A 22481-nucleotide genomic window follows, 5' to 3' on the forward strand; every position below is an offset into this window, starting at 1 on the left:
ATCTCTCTAGCGTTCGACCCCAACCAGCGACTTGCTAACAGCAATCTTATTAAGAATTAACGTCAAACGTGTGTGTATAAATATATATATTTTTCCTTTTTTTTTTTTTTTTTTTAAGGATCCTAGCCACTGAAATCCCAGGAAACTAGGTGGCAGGACCTGCCGGAGCAACCTGTCATGATTCTGGACACACCCGGCTAGCCTCCACGTGGCGAGGTATGGGCCACACTAGGGACCTGGCGGCCAATAAGCATTGTTTGTTCATTGTAATCAATGAACAGACAATGGGCACAACACATCACACTGCACAGATATGGCCCACACACTTTCAAGTCTCTGGCTTGACAGTGTACAGTACTGTCCTCGATACAACGAACACACGCGGAGATGGAAGAAATTCCAGGTGCCGTCTGACACGAACATACCTTATTATATCGATTGGCCTCCGAACTTCCCCGATATCAGTCACATAGAGCACTTGTGGGACACTATGGAAAGGCATATCAGGCTTCTGGATACACCATTCACCTCCATACCTGCATTGCTGACCGCATTACACACAGCTTGGTTGGCCATACCTCCCGAACGCTTCCGATATCTTGTTGAATCAATGCTAGGTCGGATAGCTGCTGTACTGAGGGCAAAAGGAGGATCTACGAAGTATTAGGTAGGTGGTCATAATTCAGTGATCACTCAGTGTATTTGGTAGTAGCTGTTGTAATCAATATCTTTTTATTTCTTTTAATATCTTTTGGGTATTCAACTAACAGATGTTTTCCTTCTTTTTTTGTTTCTCTTTGTATTAGAGATGAAGAAGAGTGATTAAAGCAGGAAGAGAATTCTGTTTCGTATATGTATAAATATATATACAAGAAAATTCGTTTTGAGTTCTTTTCAAGGGAAAATGGCGGGTAATTTTTTCTTTATTTTCGCAGAATATATGGTTAGAATTAATATTCAAATTTGCGTTTGTTCGGTACAGCGGAATAACAAAAAAAAAATTAGAAAGATTTGGCCAAATGTTATTTTTAACCTTTTAAATATTTTCTTTTCTCTTTTGGTAAAATAAATAATATTGTAGCTATTACTTAAATCAGATCTCAGAAGAAGTATGCAATTTATTTAGCTTTTTAATAATATCAAAACTAAATATCAACTAAATTATATGCTAAAAGACTTTTAGCAAACAGAAACAGTAGTTTCTGTTAGTTGTTCACATCTGGAATGCGATAAATTTGGTTGGTAAATAAATTTGGCAATAAATGCATAAGAAATCAAGGCTGAAATATATATTATCATTCAAATATTGTTGCTACTGAAGAGAACTGTTTCAACCTCTCCTCAGAGAGAGCAAAACAAAGACAAAAAAAAAAAAATATATAATTCCCACTTTGTTATAATTTCACTTTGAAAATTTTTAATTTGGTTGTCTTCTGAATGATGATTAAGTCAAGATTTCTACCTTCATGACCAAATCGATAACGACTTCTCCTACCAAGCGGAAAGGTCTCGGTTAAACCTGTAGATGAAAAGATTTAAACATAGATGAGTAATATAGGTTGATGAACGACATAAAGTAGTGCATATTGTTCATTATATAGTTCATCAACCTATGTAATGCCATTTAGGTACAGTATTATATTACGGGTAAGTGGCTGTTAGTTGCCCTAAGAACTTTACGGCAGAAGATACATGCATGAAGGGTATAATGTGTTATAAGTACTCGTAATTCGATCTAAGTTTTAGTTCCCGACAGTCATTTAATTTCACCGACTGAATAGGGATTTTGAACTTGTATAATAATCCTTATTATATATTGAAATATCTTTCAACTTGAGGAAAAATCTCTTTGTTGGGTTCAATGATCTTTCGAAAACATTCAGCTCGAAGATTGAAATGGAACTCGTGTTAATAAAACATCTTATTTTTTAATAATCAAGTAAAAAAAAAAAAAAAAAAAAGTAAAGTGCAGCCATTATCAACTCACTGCAGGATGGAAGCCTCCTCAACAATTCATGCTGAGGGAAATGGACCATAATCTGCCACGCTGGTCCAGTGCGGGTTGGCAGATCGACCGTATTCAGCAGTCAGGGGCTTGAACCCCGGTCTACTCAAAGAGCGTGTGCTACTGCACTCCCGCTCCTGCCCACTCGGCTACCACACCCCCGTAGACAAAATCAGTGATCCAGTGCACCACGGAATCGGAAGTCCGCGAACCCCAAAATACATTGAATCATCAACCCTAATCCTTGAGTGAGAGAATACAATCCATCCCTATTTTAAAAAATTAAATGTTTCGAAACCAAATAAATAATGAATCTATACTTTTCCTGGTCAAAAAGCCCTGTCCGCTTCAGGGAAGTAACAAAATTCCTTAGTTTCTAATGTTTCAGAGGATTGTTAATGTTTTTACAAAGTGTAAAATTTTTTACACTTTGAAAACATTTGTTTTCAAAGTGTTAAAAAGGTATGGATTCGTTATTTATTTGGTTTCAAAACATTTAATTTTTTAAAATAGGGATGGATTGTACTCTCTCACTCAAGGATTAGGGTTGATGATTCGATGTATTTTGGGGTTCGTGGGCCTCCGATTTCGTGGTGCATTGGATCATTGATTTTGTCTACGAGGGTGTGGAATACATTTGAACTATTTGTGTAGTTGTTCCAACAACGGAGAGTATCAGTTGAGGTAATCCTCGTTTTCTTAATTGATGTAGAATGTATTGAGCCACTGCAGCTCTGTTATCTATTAATTAAATATTCAAATATGTACTGATACCAATGCGTCGATGAACCGGAACGACTTTTTGGTATTCTTCATTCCATTCCTACCCTGGATTGAATACTTTTGCTAACATGCGCAGAGTATATGAAGTTAAGTATATTTGTTTTCCAATATGAGATCCACTCTGATGGGCTTGTTCTCAGCAATGCTGTGTTAATTACAAATTAGGAAAGGATTTATTCCAGCCTGTATGATTTATGTATAATTTTAAATATTTTGAAATTCCAGTACAGTTTCTTAGATTTAATAACTTCTTTTAATTGCTGCTTTTTATCATAAGAGTTTCATGCTACGAATATGTGGGGGTGAGCGCAATGTATAAAAGTTTTGTAAACATATTTTTAAAATACATTGATGCATGTTTGTTGGCCAGCATTTTCTCTCTTTAGAATTTAGTTTTTAAGTCATTAAGGGTTGATTAAGCTTTAAATGACGTTTCTTTTTAACGTCCTTTTCACATAGAGTCCACATTTATAGAGAAGTTTCATGTAAAACTTAACAGAATATTTATTACTTTTTTCCGTTTTTTTTTTCAGAAAATTTCAAAAGAATATGAAATTTTGAAATAACTTATTTAAATGAAAGAATAATCAATGAATCGCCGTCATTTGATGAGCATAGTATGCAGCCTGGAACAATTTTTGTATTAAAATTCTTTGGATAGGTGTGATCATTATCTTAAAGGAGAATGTCACAGAAGGGTCCTGTGAACTACACCTCCTATCGTGCTCACAACGACACCAATGTGGCACTAAAAAAAAAAACAAAAAAAAAAAAAAAAAAAAAAACCAGCTATCCCCTATATAGCATTGGATTTATTTATTATTTTTAAGATAACACAGTAAATTGAAAAGGGTAGTTTGTCTGCAATTCAGTTTTATAAAGTCATAGCATCACTAGAATATATGTAATTCTCGTGATTAGCTCACAAGAATGACCTTATACATTAAGGGAGGTTTCAAAATGCGTGTCACTTTTAAGGTCTGATATCTATATTTTTTTTTTCTCAGCAGAATCTTTTTTGGGTCGATTTGCAGTATAATACAAATCTCAGTGATGTGTCTGGAAAATAAGTAATTCATATATTGGAGATTGATTAGTTTACGTTTTAAAGTAATTGTGGCTTCTTCTGAAATCAGTCGATAAGATTGCTGTAGCATTCTGTTTATCAGTCTTTCGAGCAGTCAGTAGTTATAAATATTTTCATGTTCCTAGAGCAGTGAACTTTCAGGTGTTAATGTCGTGTGATATAAAGAGAATTTATCTTTATACGACGATTTACCCATCTCATTAACCAGCACAAAAGCTTACTGTTCGTATGTCGTCTTCGTTTATTACAAACCGTAGTTATGAGTAAGGAGACAGTTTTTTGCTTCCATGCTTTGGTTAACTTCCATCTCTCCTCCCGTATTGGGTGACCAATCCTAATACAAGTAAGGACACCAAAACAGCCCAAACAGCACATATGAAAGTGTATCGTCATTGTATGCGCTGTTTGGACTGAAGAATCCGGAATAATTGGGGGGGGGGGTGTAAGAAAATCTGTTTTTTTTAACCTTGAGATCGGTTGGTTGTAAACCCAAATGAAGATGTCTCTATTATAAGGTCCATTTCCGACGGAATGTAAATGTAGACCTTTTCCAAGCCGGTGACAAAGTGATTCAGCTGTTTTTTCTGTCACCGACTGTTAGTATATAGTTGAATTCTGCAGAAACTAATGTTTTTTTTCACTTCTTCAACCAGTTGCTGTAAAGCCTCTTAATATAATCAGTCTCAAAAAGAGAGTAGTAGGAGAATCACTGTATGCCGGAAAAGAATGTCAGTCAGTGTGATGGCTGGGCTTCACCTTTGTTTTTTCTTCTGGAAACTTATTTTTTTTTTACCCACCAATAGCAGTGATCAGGGGACATAAAAACAAATTATTTACGAATTGCAGTCTAAAATTGTCTGATAAATGGGTAAACTCGTTATTGGGCATTCAGTATAGAGGAGTATACGATATAAATATATTATAGGTAACGAAAAGGCTCAAAAATACCAGTATTTTTGATTGCTTAATATTCTTAAGTCCTTGTAAAATATTTAAAGTAACCATAATTGCAGTGCCGGATTAAGGTATGAGCTAGCAGGTCCCTTTGCTCGGAACGCCATTCTCTAAGGGGTGCCAAATTTTACAAATAATGAAAAAAAAAAATAATAAATAAATAAATAAAAAAAATATATATATATTTTATACAGTATATACAGGGTGTTTCAAAAATATTTATACAAAACTTTTAGGGGAGGTAGGTAACATCTAAAGAAATGTGAATCGCATAGGAATCCATAACCGGAAAACGTCACGGGAAAAGTAGTAGCAGAGGCACAAGAAGCAGACATGACACAAGACAGTAATTAGTGGCAAACATTTATTTGACATAATACAGTATTAACAATTGCAGTACAAGATGGATGCATTTCATGATGTTATAACAGATGCTCGAAGGTTCCACCATGAGACGCGATGCATGCATCACACCGACGCAGCATGGATTGGCGGACACGGTCGAACACACCTGGAGTTTTCTTTGACAGTAGCAGCAGCGCAGACGAGTCTCGCCACGAGATCCATTTTCCATCTCCACAGGCGATTCATACACGATAGATTTGAGGGCCCCCACAGAAAGAAATCAAGGCTCGATAAATCAGGTGAGCGTGGGGGCCAGGCAAACGGGTCCACCACGGCCAATCCATCGACGCCCAACACGACTGTTCAAATGGGTCACGAACACACCTTTTATAATGGGCAGACGCCCCGTCATGTTGAAAACAAATGTTGCGTCTCACATTTGCTGGAAACATCGTGAAGTAACCTTGGTAGAACTTGTTCAAGAAAGATCCGATATTTAGCGGAGTTTCATGCGGGATTGTAAACAAGTATGGGCCTACTAAGCAGTCACCGACCATATCTGCCACACACATTTATTGGGAACCGATGTTGTGCCTCATGGGGGGGCACACCGTGTGGGTTGTCGTGAACCCACTCATGAGCATTGTGCTGATTGAATAAGCCTTCCCGAGTGAAATAATCCTCATCCGTGAACAAAACATAGGCCGCAAAAATTAAAGTATTGAACACTTTCTTGGAGAACTCACTGCGCAAAAGCCACACGTGCAGGATGATCTTGGGGGAGCAGTAAACCGAACCCTTTGGAGATGAAAGGGGTGTAAGGAATCGTCGTGCCAGACACTTCTAAGGCAGAGGCAACGGCACGTGTGCTGGTAGTAGGGTTATTCTGGGACGGCATTCAACACACTTTCTTCCATGGCGGGAGTTCGCGTCGAACGTGGTCTGCCCGCACTACTCCTGTTACCTCTAAATGACTCATAATCGCACAAATTTTGATGCACACGCGCAAACAAACGGTGGTCCGGTACATATCTGTCTGGGAAGCTTTCTCCATAAATTCGTTGAGCGGCTCGTCCATTGCACTCTGCTAGCCATATACTAGGTGCATGTCCTGCCAGCTCACAGTTCGTATATCGATGCATGCTCTTCGTGCGGCGGACTACTGCTTGAATGAGTAAAACCAGAAATTTTCCCTCTCGCGAACTGATGAAACAGGCCGTGTACGGACTTATGGTGACGTTTCCGGTTATGGGTTCCTATGCGATTCACATTCCTTTAGATGTTACCTACCTCCCCTAAACGTTTGTACCAATATTTTTGAGACACCCTGTATATATATATATATATATATACACTTTAAGGCATTTCGCTATTTTATATTTTAATATATATAATCCGTAGTAAAAGGGGCGCCGAAAAATCTTTCTGCCCGTGGTACGGAAATACCTTGATTCGGCCCTGCATAATTTTGAGGTTTTCATTTAAAAAAAAAAAAAAACGGACAGGTATTAGAACCTATACTACTTAGTGCCGTGCATGGGTTGGAGATTGAGAAGACGAAAGAAGATATTTGTTGACATTAGACTTGAACTTCTGTAGACTGTAATTTTCGGGAAATACGTACGAAGGAAGGTTGTTCCAGAAAACGGCAGTTGAATGAATAAACGAGGAAGATGAAAAATTGGTTCTCTTGAAGTTGGACAGTAAATGGCTGGTGGCGGCACATGTTCGGACTGTTTTTGAAAGAGAGAGCAGGAATTATAGAAGCCAGTTCAGAACAGTGCCCATGGACGTATCTGTAGAAAAGGCATGCAGCAGAAGTACGTATATGAGACAGCTATTGGAGAGACTCTGTTAGAGAGGAGTCATTAATTAACCTAAATGCCCTCTTTTTGAATGGAATCTAGAAGCCTGAGAGAGGTTTTAGGGGGGGGGGGGCATCACCCCAGATGTGGGAACAGTATTCCATGGTAGGGCGAATTTGCGATTTGTACAGAGTGAACAGGTGTTTGGAAGTAACGCCGAGAGCGAAAGAGAAAACCAAGTTTTTTAGATGCAGACGAAGCATTATTTGTAATGTGCTTATGCCAAGAGAGATTATAAGTCAGGGTTATCTCCAAAAGAGATATCATTTTGCCTAGAAATTGGAGTGTCACCAAATATAAGCATAGGAGCAGAAGAATCCTTTTGCTGGATATAAGATAAGATTGAGTTTTAGAAAGGTTGAAATCAACCAAGTTGTCTTTGCCCCACTTGCAGATCGCCATTTAAGGAATTGGAAGCGGATATTCGAGAAGTTGAAGTTGATTTAGCAGGGCAAGGTTTCTCAAAATGGAAAGTGGAATGCAACGTGCTATCATCGGCAAAACTATGGATAGGATTTCCAATCAATGGAAGAAGGTCATTAATATACAGGACGAAAAGAGTGGGGGAAAGAACTGAACCTTGGGGGACAACAGCCTTAATGGAAAAGTTAGAAGACAGAGAGCCATCTACCATCACCCTCAGTGAGTGGTCAGAGAGAAAACTGGATAACCAATTGCAAAAAACAGTTGGCAAACCATAAGATGGAACCTTGTTTAGGAAACCTTTATGCCAAACACGATCGAAAGCCTTTGAGATGTCAAGAGCAACTGCTTGTGTTTCTCCGAACTTTTTCATTGAATTTGTCCATAAATAGGTAACATAAGCCAGAATGTCACCTGTGGATCGACACTGACGGAATCCATATTGGCAATCATTGATCGGAGTGCGGAATAAAGGATTCCATTCCTACAAGAATAATTTCACTGACATGTGGGGGGGCGGGGTAACGTTTATTACTTATGGGTTTTTTTTTTTGTATCTTTTCCTTTTGTATTAATGTATATCCCCGTAGTCCAATCCTCCCACTTTAGCATCTGACTTGTTTGTTCTCAGAAGATTACCTGACTCGAAGGGGACCTTAATTATTTTAAGTATTTCTCCACAGGATTGGCTGAGTTTCGGAATGACAGACTCCAACACATGAATGTAAAATAAAACAATGTTTATTAACATATCATACAGAAACTAATAATAGTGACTTGTTATTTCATTAACCTTTATATGTGTAAATATTTTGTTCAAACTCCAATGTTTTATCATCAGATATCCTATTCTAATACACATTATTATTCATTATGCAATGGTGTCTCTTCGTGTTCTTTACAGGGACTTGGATAGGTCGTGGTATTCACTTCACATAGATTCTTCCAACTCTTCTTCTGAACAGTCTATATAATACACCAACAACTACCAGCCAATGAACTGGCTCACAAAAACCTTCAGAGTTCGTGTCTCAATTTGTAAGAAAATTTCATTTATTCAATTAGACACCTTTACTGCAATCAGGTTAACAGGAAATATTAATCAATTCAATTTAACATTACCCTTCAGGACCGTTAATCCCCTATACCTTTATATATATCACTTTTAATTAGCCCCTACTCAAATCAGAAATACTCTCCACAAATCAACTCATTATAAATCAAAATTCCAACCTTTAACTTCATATATAATATAAAAACCTTTCCCAACTTTAAACAATTCTCAGTTATCTATTAAACCCTCTCCTTCCATCAAGCATTTATATGAGGGGCTTCATTTCAAATTTAGGCTACGTCTGTTTTAAATACATTACACCTTTATACATATATTCATTGCTTAAATCTCCCTCCTTAACTATATATATACTTATTTCTCCTAAAGTCCTCTCCTTAATAAATTAGGTACACCTATTTCGGTAAACTCTATAGCACTTACATGTTTGGCCTGGAACTTTCCTCTCTGCTCGGCTTCCTTTCATATCGGTCATTCAGGTACTGGAATGCGGGGGCGCTCATTTGGGGATCTCGGTGATTTATGGTGTCTCCCTACCGGATACTGCGTGGCTGGAATCAATCAGGGTCGTATATTCTTTACCGGTCAGCATTTCTTCTTCCGTGGATAGAGGAGTTGTCTAGTAGGTCAATGGTTCGACCACTCGTTAGACTGGCTTTGCCTATATAATTTTCAGGATGTGATTCTTCCTTGCTACGGCTTCCATGCTTACAGGTGAACATTCCTACGGGCTGTCGGGATACGCAGAATTTCTATCATTGCTTCCATCTACCTCAGGGCTGCAGCTATCACCCAAATTAGACTACTGCTCTGCTTTGTATCGTTCTCCAACTCATTCAAATCATTCTCCAGACCGCTTCGAGAACTTCTTCCGACTCCTCCGAAAACTTCTTCCGAATCCCACGAAACTTCTTCCGAATGCCACGAAAGCTTCTCCCTGAATGCCACGAAAACTTCTTCCTAATCTCCCTCTCAAAATTCCCTCCACTTTCTTCCTGGCCAATAGGAGATCTGCGCATCCCTTTTCCTGTGCTCTCATTTGTCTTCTCTCATCTTCCGTGGGCGGGTCTTCTTCCCAACTTCCGTGGCCTAGAATATACGAGAACCATCTAGAACGAGAGGCGGAAGTTCAGGTTAACTGAGAAACGTCACAGCTCTTCCCGTGACCTCACGCGCGCACACCTGGTGACGTCGCCCACCTCTAATGGCGTTTCACCGTGAAATTTCTAAGAGAGCCAACTTAAGTGCTCTTGGCCCTTACTATGGTGCATCTGCCTCTGTCTTAATGGGGATTTGTCACGGTTATTTACTTTTACTGACTCGTCAAAGAATTTCCATACAAACAAACTACAACTAAACAGGGAGTGACTGGAAGGTATTTTTGAATTCCAGTGCTACTTAACTGATGTTGTTTTTACCAGAAAACCACTATTCATATTACAGTTAAATTCTCATAATATTTAACAATTTTTATTAATTAATGTAAGGACGGGTCCTTACATAGCATTCCTCTTCCCCTAAAAAAAATTTATATTCCATATATAAATTTTTTTCTTTTCTGTCCTCAGACGGATATTCCTTTATCCCAGATCCACTTTATCGACAGCCAATCTCCTCTAATTGCCTTTCTATATTTTCTAATTACACTTATATACCAGACATTACTTAAACTTATATTAAGCTTCATTAACTACTCCCATCCCATATTTTCGTCGAATACTGCTCCTAGATACATTTGCTGCATCCTGTTTATTTCCTTTAGTTTGTGTGCCTTCTCCTCACTGGAAGCTTCAGTTCTGTAATTTCCTAATCCTTCGATTCCTTTAATTTCTGTTGCTCCATTTAATTTACGATCCTTCTCATCACAGCCATTCTCTCCCCCTTCATGTGTTTTCTCTCCCGAATGTAAACCGACCCTTTCTCTCGTTTCCAAAATTCCTACGTGTAACACCCTCCCCTTCTCTTGGCACCTTCCCTCATTATTCCTATTTGTTTTGGTGTTCTTATTTAATTTCCATTTGTTTTGTGTAACCAGAACTTTATTATCTGTGCTTGCCTTACACCCTTCTAATTCTTCCCCACTAGCTTCCTTTGGAGTTTCCCCTTTCTCTGGCTCATACTGGGCTCCGACGCCTGCCTTTCGCCTCCTGTCTACCTTTGGACTCGCCTGGGTATTACTGCCGAAGGTAATGCGGCCATTTCTCACATCTATCTTGGCTCTTAACTTCCTTAGGAGGTCCGTGCCTAGTATTGCGTCGTGTCGACGACTGTTTATTCTGTTTGCCACAAAATATGAATGGGCCACCAAGTTATCACACCCCTGTATTCTTACCTTGTCTCTGACAATGTAATCGGTGTGAATTTCTCCAGCACCTACCCCCTCCACAAGAAAATCGCGGCAACATCTTATATCTCCCTTACTCGGCCTTTTGCAGTATCTAATGAGGTAGTCCCACATTAAAATAGACCTCGAGGCTCCTGTGTCCACCAGAAACTTACCTGGTACCCCTCCTAAGCTGCCTCTCACATATAACAGGTCGTTTCTACTGCCCTTAGCACTTACCGCACCTAAAGATATGGCCTTTCCTTTGGCGGTGTTTAAGTGTAATGATGGCCTCCCGCAGCGGGCATGTCTAGAAGATCCATGTCTCTTGACTACGGCCTTGTTAATGCGCTCTCGTTCATTCCGATACCCCCCTTGTTTTGCGCAATGCCTTTCCTCCCTGTGCTTGTCCATGTTTCTGGGGTTTTTTACGTGTGGGTACCTGTCTCGTTCCCAATACTCTTCTCTTTCCCAGCTTTCTTTAGCACCCTGTTTCACTTTGCAGTAGCGGGTCCAATGGTCTGAGTCCTGGCACTTATAACACCATTTACGACCGCTATCCTTGTCTCCCCCCTCGTATGTTCGTGAAACTGTACCCAATCTTTGTTTCACTTCCTTTTGTTGCTGATTTTCTCTAGCATCATTGCTTAAAGAGAGCCTTTCCATCATCCACTCCATCTTTCTTTCGATGCTATTTAAATGTTTAGCTAACCCTTCGATTTCGCTTCTCCCAAAATTTTCGCAGTCCTCGCCGCGTTTCCTACCCTTTCTTGGCATTTTTTTATTTTATATCTATTAATCTCTAGCTATCAACTTTAACTAATCAATATGTCTGCCGATTAATCTTTCTACAATTCTTTAACTATATTAGATAATCCAATTCAATCTATCATTAACATTTACCTGATTGGTCAATAATCAATTAGTAAAAGTTCAACACCCAATAATTATAAAACTCCTTAAGTTTTACCTATCTATCCTTGAAGTTTCCCTGTTCGGTCTCACTAATTAATTCAATTGTACATAAATAATAATTTCCAGTTCAACACTAAATCAATACTTGCCTCTAAAATCCACCATTATTTACTTGTTCAATCTAAATTCATTCAACAATAATCAACTCAGTAATACATATATAATTCTAACTTACGCTTTCTGGCTCGCCAGCTGAATTTTACAGTTTCAGCAACTGATTATAATGAATCTTTGTTTTGTCATTTCTAAACACAGCCTTCCATTGAGGAGTTTTCCTGGCTGGCATATCGCCAATTGTGGGGGGCGGGGTAACGTTTATTACTTATGGGTTTTTTTTTTTGTATCTTTTCCTTTTGTATTAATGTATATCCCCGTAGTCCAATCCTCCCACTTTAGCATCTGACTTGTTTGTTCTCAGAAGATTACCTGACTCGAAGGGGACCTTAATTATTTTAAGTATTTCTCCACAGGATTGGCTGAGTTTCGGAATGACAGACTCCAACACATGAATGTAAAATAAAACAATGTTTATTAACATATCATACAGAAACTAATAATAGTGACTTGTTATTTCATTAACCTTTATATGTGTAAATATTTTGTTCAAACTCCAATGTTTTATCATCAGATATCCTATTCTAATACACATTATTATTCATTATGCAATGGTGTCTCTTCGTGTTCTTTACAGGGACTTGGATAGGTCGTGGTATTCACTTCACATAGATTCTTCCAACTCTTCTTCTGAACAGTCTATATAATACACCAACAACTACCAGCCAATGAACTGGCTCACAAAAACCTTCAGAGTTCGTGTCTCAATTTGTAAGAAAATTTCATTTATTCAATTAGACACCTTTACTGCAATCAGGTTAACAGGAAATATTAATCAATTCAATTTAACATTACCCTTCAGGACCGTTAATCCCCTATACCTTTATATATATCACTTTTAATTAGCCCCTACTCAAATCAGAAATACTCTCCACAAATCAACTCATTATAAATCAAAATTCCAACCTTTAACTTCATATATAATATAAAAACCTTTCCCAACTTTAAACAATTCTCAGTTATCTATTAAACCCTCTCCTTCCATCAAGCATTTATATGAGGGGCTTCATTTCAAATTTAGGCTACGTCTGTTTTAAATACATTACACCTTTATACATATATTCATTGCTTAAATCTCCCTCCTTAACTATATATATACTTATTTCTCCTAAAGTCCTCTCCTTAATAAATTAGGTACACCTATTTCGGTAAACTCTATAGCACTTACATGTTTGGCCTGGAACTTTCCTCTCTGCTCGGCTTCCTTTCATATCGGTCATTCAGGTACTGGAATGCGGGGGCGCTCATTTGGGGATCTCGGTGATTTATGGTGTCTCCCTACCGGATACTGCGTGGCTGGAATCAATCAGGGTCGTATATTCTTTACCGGTCAGCATTTCTTCTTCCGTGGATAGAGGAGTTGTCTAGTAGGTCAATGGTTCGACCACTCGTTAGACTGGCTTTGCCTATATAATTTTCAGGATGTGATTCTTCCTTGCTACGGCTTCCATGCTTACAGGTGAACATTCCTACGGGCTGTCGGGATACGCAGAATTTCTATCATTGCTTCCATCTACCTCAGGGCTGCAGCTATCACCCAAATTAGACTACTGCTCTGCTTTGTATCGTTCTCCAACTCATTCAAATCATTCTCCAGACCGCTTCGAGAACTTCTTCCGACTCCTCCGAAAACTTCTTCCGAATCCCACGAAACTTCTTCCGAATGCCACGAAAGCTTCTCCCTGAATGCCACGAAAACTTCTTCCTAATCTCCCTCTCAAAATTCCCTCCACTTTCTTCCTGGCCAATAGGAGATCTGCGCATCCCTTTTCCTGTGCTCTCATTTGTCTTCTCTCATCTTCCGTGGGCGGGTCTTCTTCCCAACTTCCGTGGCCTAGAATATACGAGAACCATCTAGAACGAGAGGCGGAAGTTCAGGTTAACTGAGAAACGTCACAGCTCTTCCCGTGACCTCACGCGCGCACACCTGGTGACGTCGCCCACCTCTAATGGCGTTTCACCGTGAAATTTCTAAGAGAGCCAACTTAAGTGCTCTTGGCCCTTACTATGGTGCATCTGCCTCTGTCTTAATGGGGATTTGTCACGGTTATTTACTTTTACTGACTCGTCAAAGAATTTCCATACAAACAAACTACAACTAAACAGGGAGTGACTGGAAGGTATTTTTGAATTCCAGTGCTACTTAACTGATGTTGTTTTTACCAGAAAACCACTATTCATATTACAGTTAAATTCTCATAATATTTAACAATTTTTATTAATTAATGTAAGGACGGGTCCTTACAGACATGATCTGAGCAACCGTTGACATCAGAAGTTTTGAACAGTAATCCGACCAAGGAAAAGAAATCTCGCAGGTCATTCCATTTTGGCATTCTTGTAATGCCAAACAATGAGGTTAGGAATTGCCATGAGATAAAGGCCCCATTGGAGAAGAGACAATCACCAAGTTGTGATCTGAGGTGCCTAAAGGACCTCTCACTTCGACCGTGTACTTAGAAGGGTTGTTTGTGAGAAAAAGATCAAGCATGTTGGCTGCATGGTTAGGATTGTCCGGTATTCTTGTAGGTAAAGGAACAATCTGTGCAAGGTCATTAGTAATTGCAAAAGCCTCAGCATCTGGACCAGCTGGGTCGGTGTGACTAGAAAACGGAAGCCAACTGGAGTTGTGAACATTAAAATCACCAAGGAAAATTACCTCACTGTTGGGAAAGTTGGTCTGGAGAAAGTCAAGTTGCAAAGAGAGGAAGTCAAAGAGCTCCAAGTGATTAGTGGAGTTGGGAGAACGGTAGAGACAACAGATGAATTTGACAAAATGAGATAGAGAGATTTTAAGCCAGAGAAGATCGAAACGAGGAGATTCCAAATTATCAAGTCTCTGACAGGGAATATCGGAACAGACATATGCAGAAGTACCACCTTTGAGACGAAAGGAATCATACAGCAAATAGTTTGGGCAACTGACATGAGCCGTGGTCGAATCAACCGATAACTGAGATTCTGTCAGAAAAAGTACATGGGATTTGGAAGACTGCAAGTGGAAATGGACATCGTTGAAATTAGAATTGAGACCATGTATATTTGTGAAATGAATTAGGAAGTGTTTGGGAGGTTTAGATCTTTTCGCAGATAAGCTTACTCTATTAGTTTGACATGGTGTATTCGATAGTAAGAAAAAGTGTGTGTGTGTGGGGGGGGGGGCATGCTGCACGAAGTAATGAAATTTTTGGATATGGCATACACATTGTAGGAATATACCCAGATCCTTGACATAACGTGGCCTCGACAATGTCTCCCGCATACACACTACTCGGACTCCCTCCAGTCACTATCTGGCAGAGTAGAGGTAGCAAGATTATACACTAGCTGATCTGGAAGCTCCTAAAGAGTTACCAGTAGGTTCGGTCCGGTGTACTAATTAGCGGCCGGCCTGCGAATACCGTTTTAGAGCTGTACCCTCGAAATGTAAGGAAGATTGGATCATTGTATCTATCTTAAAATTGATTGTAACATAGATAAGGAAAAGCAGCTTACTGTCTCAGTCCTGTAGGCAGCATAATAAAGCTATCAGCCATTAAATTACTGCTATTTACAAGATGTGATTAAAAAGTGTTTCCGGATTATATATATTTTTAATACAATTAAAAAACTTATTTTTCGGACATTGTTTGTCTCCTACAGATAGAATTTTTGACTGCAAATTTCACGATTTGCCATTGTTGGAAGTATTTCTAGAGTCCTTTTTTGCGTTCTTTAGTAGTGTTATCCCTAGGATTTTTTTTTTTTTTTTTTTTTTTTTAAGTTTAGTTTAGCAGTGGTTTCCGGAAAGTCAGGTTTTCTTCTTACTTAGCACAAGGGTTGTAGTGGGGGTTTAGATCTTTTCGCAGATAAGCTTACTCTATTAGTTTGACAATTCATGATGTATACACCGTATCCCCTCTGGATTTATTTAAGTGAATAGCGTATACCGTCTGGTTTTTGAAAGACGGAAAAACAAATATTATTAAAATATTTACTGAAAATTAAAAAATAAATTTATTAGAATTTGACTCTTAGGCAATACTTATAGTATTATTATTTTTAATATACTATATAGCCGTATATATTAGTAAGTAAATATGCCTCGTGTGTGTATATATATATATATATATATATATATGTGTATATATATATATATATACATATATATATATATATATGTATATGTGTATATATATATATATATACATATATATATATATATATGTATATATATATATATATATATATAGTCGGGTATACGCCGTATACCTTTTGCTAATTTACGACGACAGCACAGCTTAGCACCACACAAGTATGATGATTTCAGGCACTTTCCTGACGTTTTAGGATTCGGAAAAGAATCCTGAAACTTCGCTAGCTAACAATTCAATGTAGACATTGTTCTTGTAATAATTACTCGTATTTTGTTTTTCAAATCCATGCAATAGGTCTATGCGCACGCACACACAGACATGGTGTTTCATAACATGTGGACTCCACTTTGCACTCCAGTTTGAGAAACCTTGCCTTGCTCAATCAGCTTCAACTTCTCGAATATCCACTGCCAATTCCTTAAATGCCGATCTCCAGTGGGGCAACGACAGCCTGACGTAGCCGAGTGGTCAAGAGCGAGAGTGTATAGCACGCGTTCCTTGATTGGAGCAGGATTCAAGCCGGGTGCACTCAAGGAACAGATAAGACAAGGAACAGCAGGGAACGCCCAATCAGCGTTCCCTGCTGATTGAGCAGGGCATTGTTCTCCTGAATTGGCTTCTATAATTCCCGCTCTCTTTGAAAACAGTCCGAACACGTGCCGTCACCAGCCTACATCCATTTACTTCCAACTTCAAACTCACAGAACCAACTTCTTTTCATCTTCCTCGTTTATTCATTCAGCTGCCGTTTTCTGGAACAATCTTCCTTCATACGTATTTCCTGAATTTACAGTGTACAGAAGTTCAAGTGTAATGTCAACAATATCTTCTTTCGTCTTCTCAACCACCAGTCCAAACACGATACTAAGTACTATAGGTTCTAATACCTCTGGTGTTTGGGCTTTACATTAAAAAAGAAAAAAAATTCAGGATCTGGAAACAAACAATGAAAACAGTTGATATGAACGTGTCTGGTTTTGAATGATTACGGAACTGTGGCTGTTTGATTTTTTAAACAGTGCTATGGAGTTTTCAGTGAAAAATGATAAATAACAATAAGCAGACACCTACAGTATCTAGTAAAATATTATTCATTCTAAGGTACGTAATATGTTTATTTTTATCATTTTTTTTCACCATTGAAAACTCTATAGCCATTTTTTAAAGTTCAAACACCCTTAGCTCCGTAACCATTCAGAATCGGACACATGTTTATATAAACTTTCATTATTTTCGGTATCCGAATCAATTCTTAAAGCACAGCCCAAATGCTATGAAGCATCCTGTGTAATCACATATTTTATTTTAAGGGATCTTCAGTATATCCCCTTGGGTATTTGCTAAATACGCATGAGTAGGGTACCACAGCCGTGTTACTCTTTGTCAGTAATTGTCGCACTCTCATAGGTAAGCAGTAATTTTTCACCAGTACGCCATCTTTCATTATCTTCAGTGGAACTTCATTGTTTATTCTTTCTTAGAAACGTTGACTGATTGTTTGACTCAGCAAAACAAATTCTTATTCCACAATCCCATCGATGTAAAACACTATCACTTTGCTCTTGACCTAGAGGGAACTTCGCACACCAGCATAAATGTGCAAACATTTCCGACCAAGAGCAGTGTTTGTCTCATTCCCTCAATTCTTCAGATCTAGCACCTCCCTGATTTTTTTCTTGTTCTCTAAACAAAATTCACATTGAAAGGGCTGAGATTTCATGTCGTTTTGGAGATTATCAGAATATTGCAGAACGTACTAACGATTATCAAAGAATATGGGATCCGGAAATGTTTTCAGCAGCGACAGAATCGCCGCACTTGTATAAAGTCTCAAGTGAACAATTTCGGGGTGTAGAGCCTTGAACGCTTGGTAAGTAGCAACAATTTTTATTTTAACAAAAAATTGAAAATTTTAAATTTTTTCTCGGAAAGACCATTTGCCAAAGCAGTGCTAGAGCTGATTATGTAGGGTAGAGGTTTTACGTCAGAGAATGTTTTTACCGCTCTCCAACGACATCGAGAAATTTATTAGGTCATAAAATGAACTAATTGCTATTCGTGATCAAGATTAGCAACTCATCGATAATAAGCAAGGGCTACTTAGTATCTCAGTGTCAAGATTCATATACAATGCACTAGACTGAGGTAACGATTTACTAAACGTTTACTTTAGGGAATGTTTTTAGAACATGGACAAAGCATTTTATCCATTTGTATTTGTCCATAGCAACTTGTTGGTCTTTTAAAAGGCATGCACAGGTTCTCATTGTAAAAAAAGATTTCATTTTCAAAGCCGCTAGACATTGCGACATCTTTTCGCTTTTCCCCTTCCAAAATATACGCATACACTTTATTTGTTCTGTGCAATATGTACTGCATATATATATTATTATTAATGGCCGTATGGTGCAAGGAAACTTTAGGCTTATTCTACACCAGCCAAAAGAAAAAAAAATAAATAAATAAAATAAAAATAAATAAAAATAAGAGAAAAGGAAATAGATAACCTATGCATTTCCCTCCTCCCGTAGGTAACTATCCAGCTGACCTTTGAATTTCCCCAAACTGTCAGCCCCTACCACCCACGTAGGCAATTTATTACAGTAATTTATAACTCGCTGGCTAAAATAAAACTTTCTGCAATCTAGTCTTAACATCTTTCCCTTAACTTGAAAATATGCCCCCCCCCCCGTAGTTCTAGAATCATTTATAACCGTGAAAATTTCATCTTCATTCATTTTACTATTGCCTCTCAGAGCCTTAAACATCTCAATCAAGTCGCCTCTAAGGTGCTTAGTTTTTAGCGTAGCTTTCTCTTGGAAATATGCTTCCATTGAAGTTAAACGTGAAGATGGATGCATTTGCCTTCCGTGCAAAACTTTATAATCAAATTTAATTCCGAGCCCTAAAGAAATGAAGTATATTTCAAGTATATTATGAATATCGATAAATAAATATATTAAATAACTAATAAAAATTAAGTAATTCAATAAATTAGTAACCTTTTCAATTTTACTTTAAGAACACTTGAAACATGAAATATAAAGGCACTGTTACATACTGTTTTATCGCATTCTGTCAAATCTGCTGCCTAAAATGCCTAATACCTTTCCTATCATGGTGCAGAATGAAATTCCCGGTTGTCGCTTGGCAGAAGTAATATTGTGCTGAAGTTTAATGACGTTTATGGAGACATATATTTGACAGGCCAAGATCCCGCTCAGTCTGTTTCCTTATTTTCTACATTCTGTTCTGTAGACGACTTGACCTAGTAATTTATCGTGCACTGTACTTAGTGTTAGTCGATCGTTATGAAAGTCTGGCTTAATTTTGCAAGAACGCATTAAAGAAATTTGTGTAATATTCGAAAAGTAGTGAGGTATATCGTAAAATGTAATGTTTATGCGATGATAAATCAGTTTATTTCAATGCTGCTTATAATTATTAATTTTTTTTTTATATAAGCACTAGTTTATTGTGAAAAATCTGTGTGGATAGTATCTTCCTTATACCATGATTGTAAGCTTAGTTAGGTTGACTACTTATAGAACAATGTGTTTTATGATTTAAAATTTTAAAGGACAAAATAACTTAAATTTTGTTCTACTCAAATGGAAATTTTTGCATGATAATTAAGCTTTTGTTAAGCACTGATTCATTTTCTTAGCATTATTGAAAAGGAGTGGAATTTGGGTGGGGTAGAATTAAAAAAAACTTATGAATCGAAAAATTTATATTGCATGACTAATAATGATTTAAATAATGTGTTATAGGGCTGGGAGAAAGAAACAATGCAGTCGATCGCTTAGTTCAGTTTTTCCAGGAAACCTATAACGAATAATGAACACATGGTTTTTACAACCCAAACGACGTGTATATACATGGACCTCCCCAACGGACTATACTACTAAATTGACTACCTCCTGTGCAGTCACCGTTGGACGAGCTCAGTCAACTTGGTAAAATCGCTTCCAGGTGCTGACCTTGGCTCAGACCACCAACTACTTATAGCCAAACTCAAACTGTGCAATGTCAAAAAGAATAACATCCCCTGAAAATTTGATACTGACAGAATTTCGTCTTTGTATGTAGCAGATGTGAAGGAGAGGCTAAGTTCAATTAGCATAATAGAAAGACAACCAAGTGAACTGTGGGAGGATCTCAAATCAATCATTATCGAAAACAACAAAGCGGCATGGCCCACTCAAAAACCAATCAAATCAAACAAATGGCTAACGGGAAAAACCATCTAAATTGCTGAGAATAGAAAAGTAAAAGCTACTGGCGATCGAGTTGAAGTACGAAGGATAAATAAGAAATTTCAGAAAACGGTAAGAATGGATAAAGACAAACATTAACGATCGTTCAAAGAAATTGAATGAAACAAAAAAGGATGCTAGAGAGCTGTTTGCCCTAGTAAAGAAGGTCAGAATGCTATTTGCCCCACAAAAAAGATCAATAAAAGACCGCGATGGCAAAGAACTTCATGACCAGAAAGATGTTAAAAAATGATAGAAGGAATACACAAAAGAACTATATGCAAATAGATATGATTATTAACAACCTGAAGTAGAAGAAAACTTTGAAATAGGGCCCAGTGTCTTGGAAGTAGTAGTAATTTGTGTACTACATCAATTAACAAAAAAGAAAAGCACCAGGAATTGATGGCATATATCGGTGGAACTACTAAAATATCTTCCCTCTGCAGCATTAAAAACATTTGTCAGAAAATCTGGGAAACAACTAACTCTTCTTCTAAGGGCTGGGAAAGATCAGTTTTCATTTCAATCCCAAAGAAGAGAGGTGTATGTGACTTCAAACTACCGCACTGATTTCTGATGCAAGTAAGATATTGCCAAAAATTATACACCAACGACTAGCGCCATTTATGGATGCCGAAATGCCTTTTGTACAAGCTCGTTTTCTAAAACATGTGACCAAATTTCAAATCTTCGTTGGATCATGGAGAAAGCCAGGGAGTATCAGAAAGATGTGCTTCATCGACTACAGCAAAGCATTTGAATTTGTTGAACACAACAAATTATGGAAATGCTTGGTAGAAATGGGCAGCCCAGGGCACTTGATTCAGCTAATAAAATTGCAATATAGTCCTGCCAATCAAGAATAAACATAAGAATAACATACGGTGATACAGAATGGTTCAAAGAACCATTAAATCGGGAAAGGTGTGAGACAAGGCTGCATCCTATTTCTTTTCAGGAGATGATACAGAAGCAATCATAAGAAAGCTAAAATTAGATATCACAAATTAGCATCAAAATTGACGAAAGAAACTTCAACAATCTACGTTATGCATACAACTCTACTTGCAAAAACTGAAGTTGGTTTACAACGGTTAATTTTAAAAGTTATGGATGACAGTGAAAAAGCAGGACTATGGCTCACCGTCAAAAAAAGTATGGCAACAGCTAGGAATGTCAGAATCAAGATCAAAAATGAAGCAGTTCAAGACTTCGCCTTCCTAGGATCCAGGATCGATCGAAATGGAGAATCAGGGCATGAAATCAAAAGAAGAATCTCACCTGGTCGCAGCGCAATGACAAATATTGGCAAATTTTGAACAAGCAAAGACATCAGTTTGACAACGAAGTACCGACTTGTCGATGGCATCATATTTCCCAAAATAACTTATGGATGAGAAAACTAGACAATTAAAAAAAGTAGATAGAAGAAAAATGGACTCATTTGAATTGTGGTGCTGGAGAAGGCTGCTACGCATACCATGGATGGCAAAGATCACGAATAAAGAGATTTTAAGTGGTATTAAGCCCGAAATGGCTAGGCTGAAACTAACTTATTTTGGCACACCATGCGCGCCAATTCTTTAGAAAAAGCAGTCATGCTAGGATCCTTAAGCGGAACACGAAGAAGAGTACGACGAAGAACGCGATGTATTGATACCATGAAGCAGGATGGGCTGAATTTAGAAGAACTTAAGGAAGCCGTTAAAAACAAACGATTGTGGAAAGAGCTTGCCTATAGAGTCGCCAAGAGTCGGACTCGACCGAATGGCTAAACAACATTAACAATTTGTTATATATTGGTTTCCCATGTAGTTGTCAAGCTGCAGTTTTACCCACAGTGTAATAGCTAGGAAGTATCCATAACAAAATTTTACTGATGGGTTCCTAATGAATATGAAGTTAGACTCGGAGTCCCTTGGATTCCGAGTTCCCGAAATTCTTTCCCCCACTCTTTTCCTCTTCTATATTAATGACCTTCTTCCATTGACTGTAAATTCTATCCATAGTTTTGCTGATGATAGCACATTGCATTCCACTTTCCAGTTTGAGAAACCTCGCCCTGCTCAATCAGCTTCAACTTCTCGAATATCCGCCACTAATTCATTAAATGCCGATCTCCAGGTAATTCTCCAGT

General features: G+C 38.0%; 1 protein-coding gene across 2 annotated transcripts in view; it reads left to right on the forward strand.

Annotated features, from left to right (window-relative positions):
- Positions 1–22481, forward strand: part of LOC150088024 (protein Fe65 homolog) — a 437915-nt gene that overhangs the window by 98060 nt on the left and 317374 nt on the right. For both annotated transcript variants that reach the window (XM_090370536.1, XM_090370537.1), the window contains exon 3: positions 807–911. In XM_090370536.1, the coding sequence (XP_090226662.1) occupies positions 905–911 (7 nt within the window). In that variant the 5' untranslated portion in view covers positions 807–904. The remainder of the gene's footprint in view (positions 1–806; positions 912–22481) is intronic.

Source organism: Mastigoproctus giganteus, chromosome 3, assembly GCF_048544385.1.
Source record: "Mastigoproctus giganteus isolate SK-2022 chromosome 3, ASM4854438v1, whole genome shotgun sequence".
Classification (NCBI taxonomy): Eukaryota; Metazoa; Arthropoda; class Arachnida; order Uropygi; family Thelyphonidae; genus Mastigoproctus; species Mastigoproctus giganteus.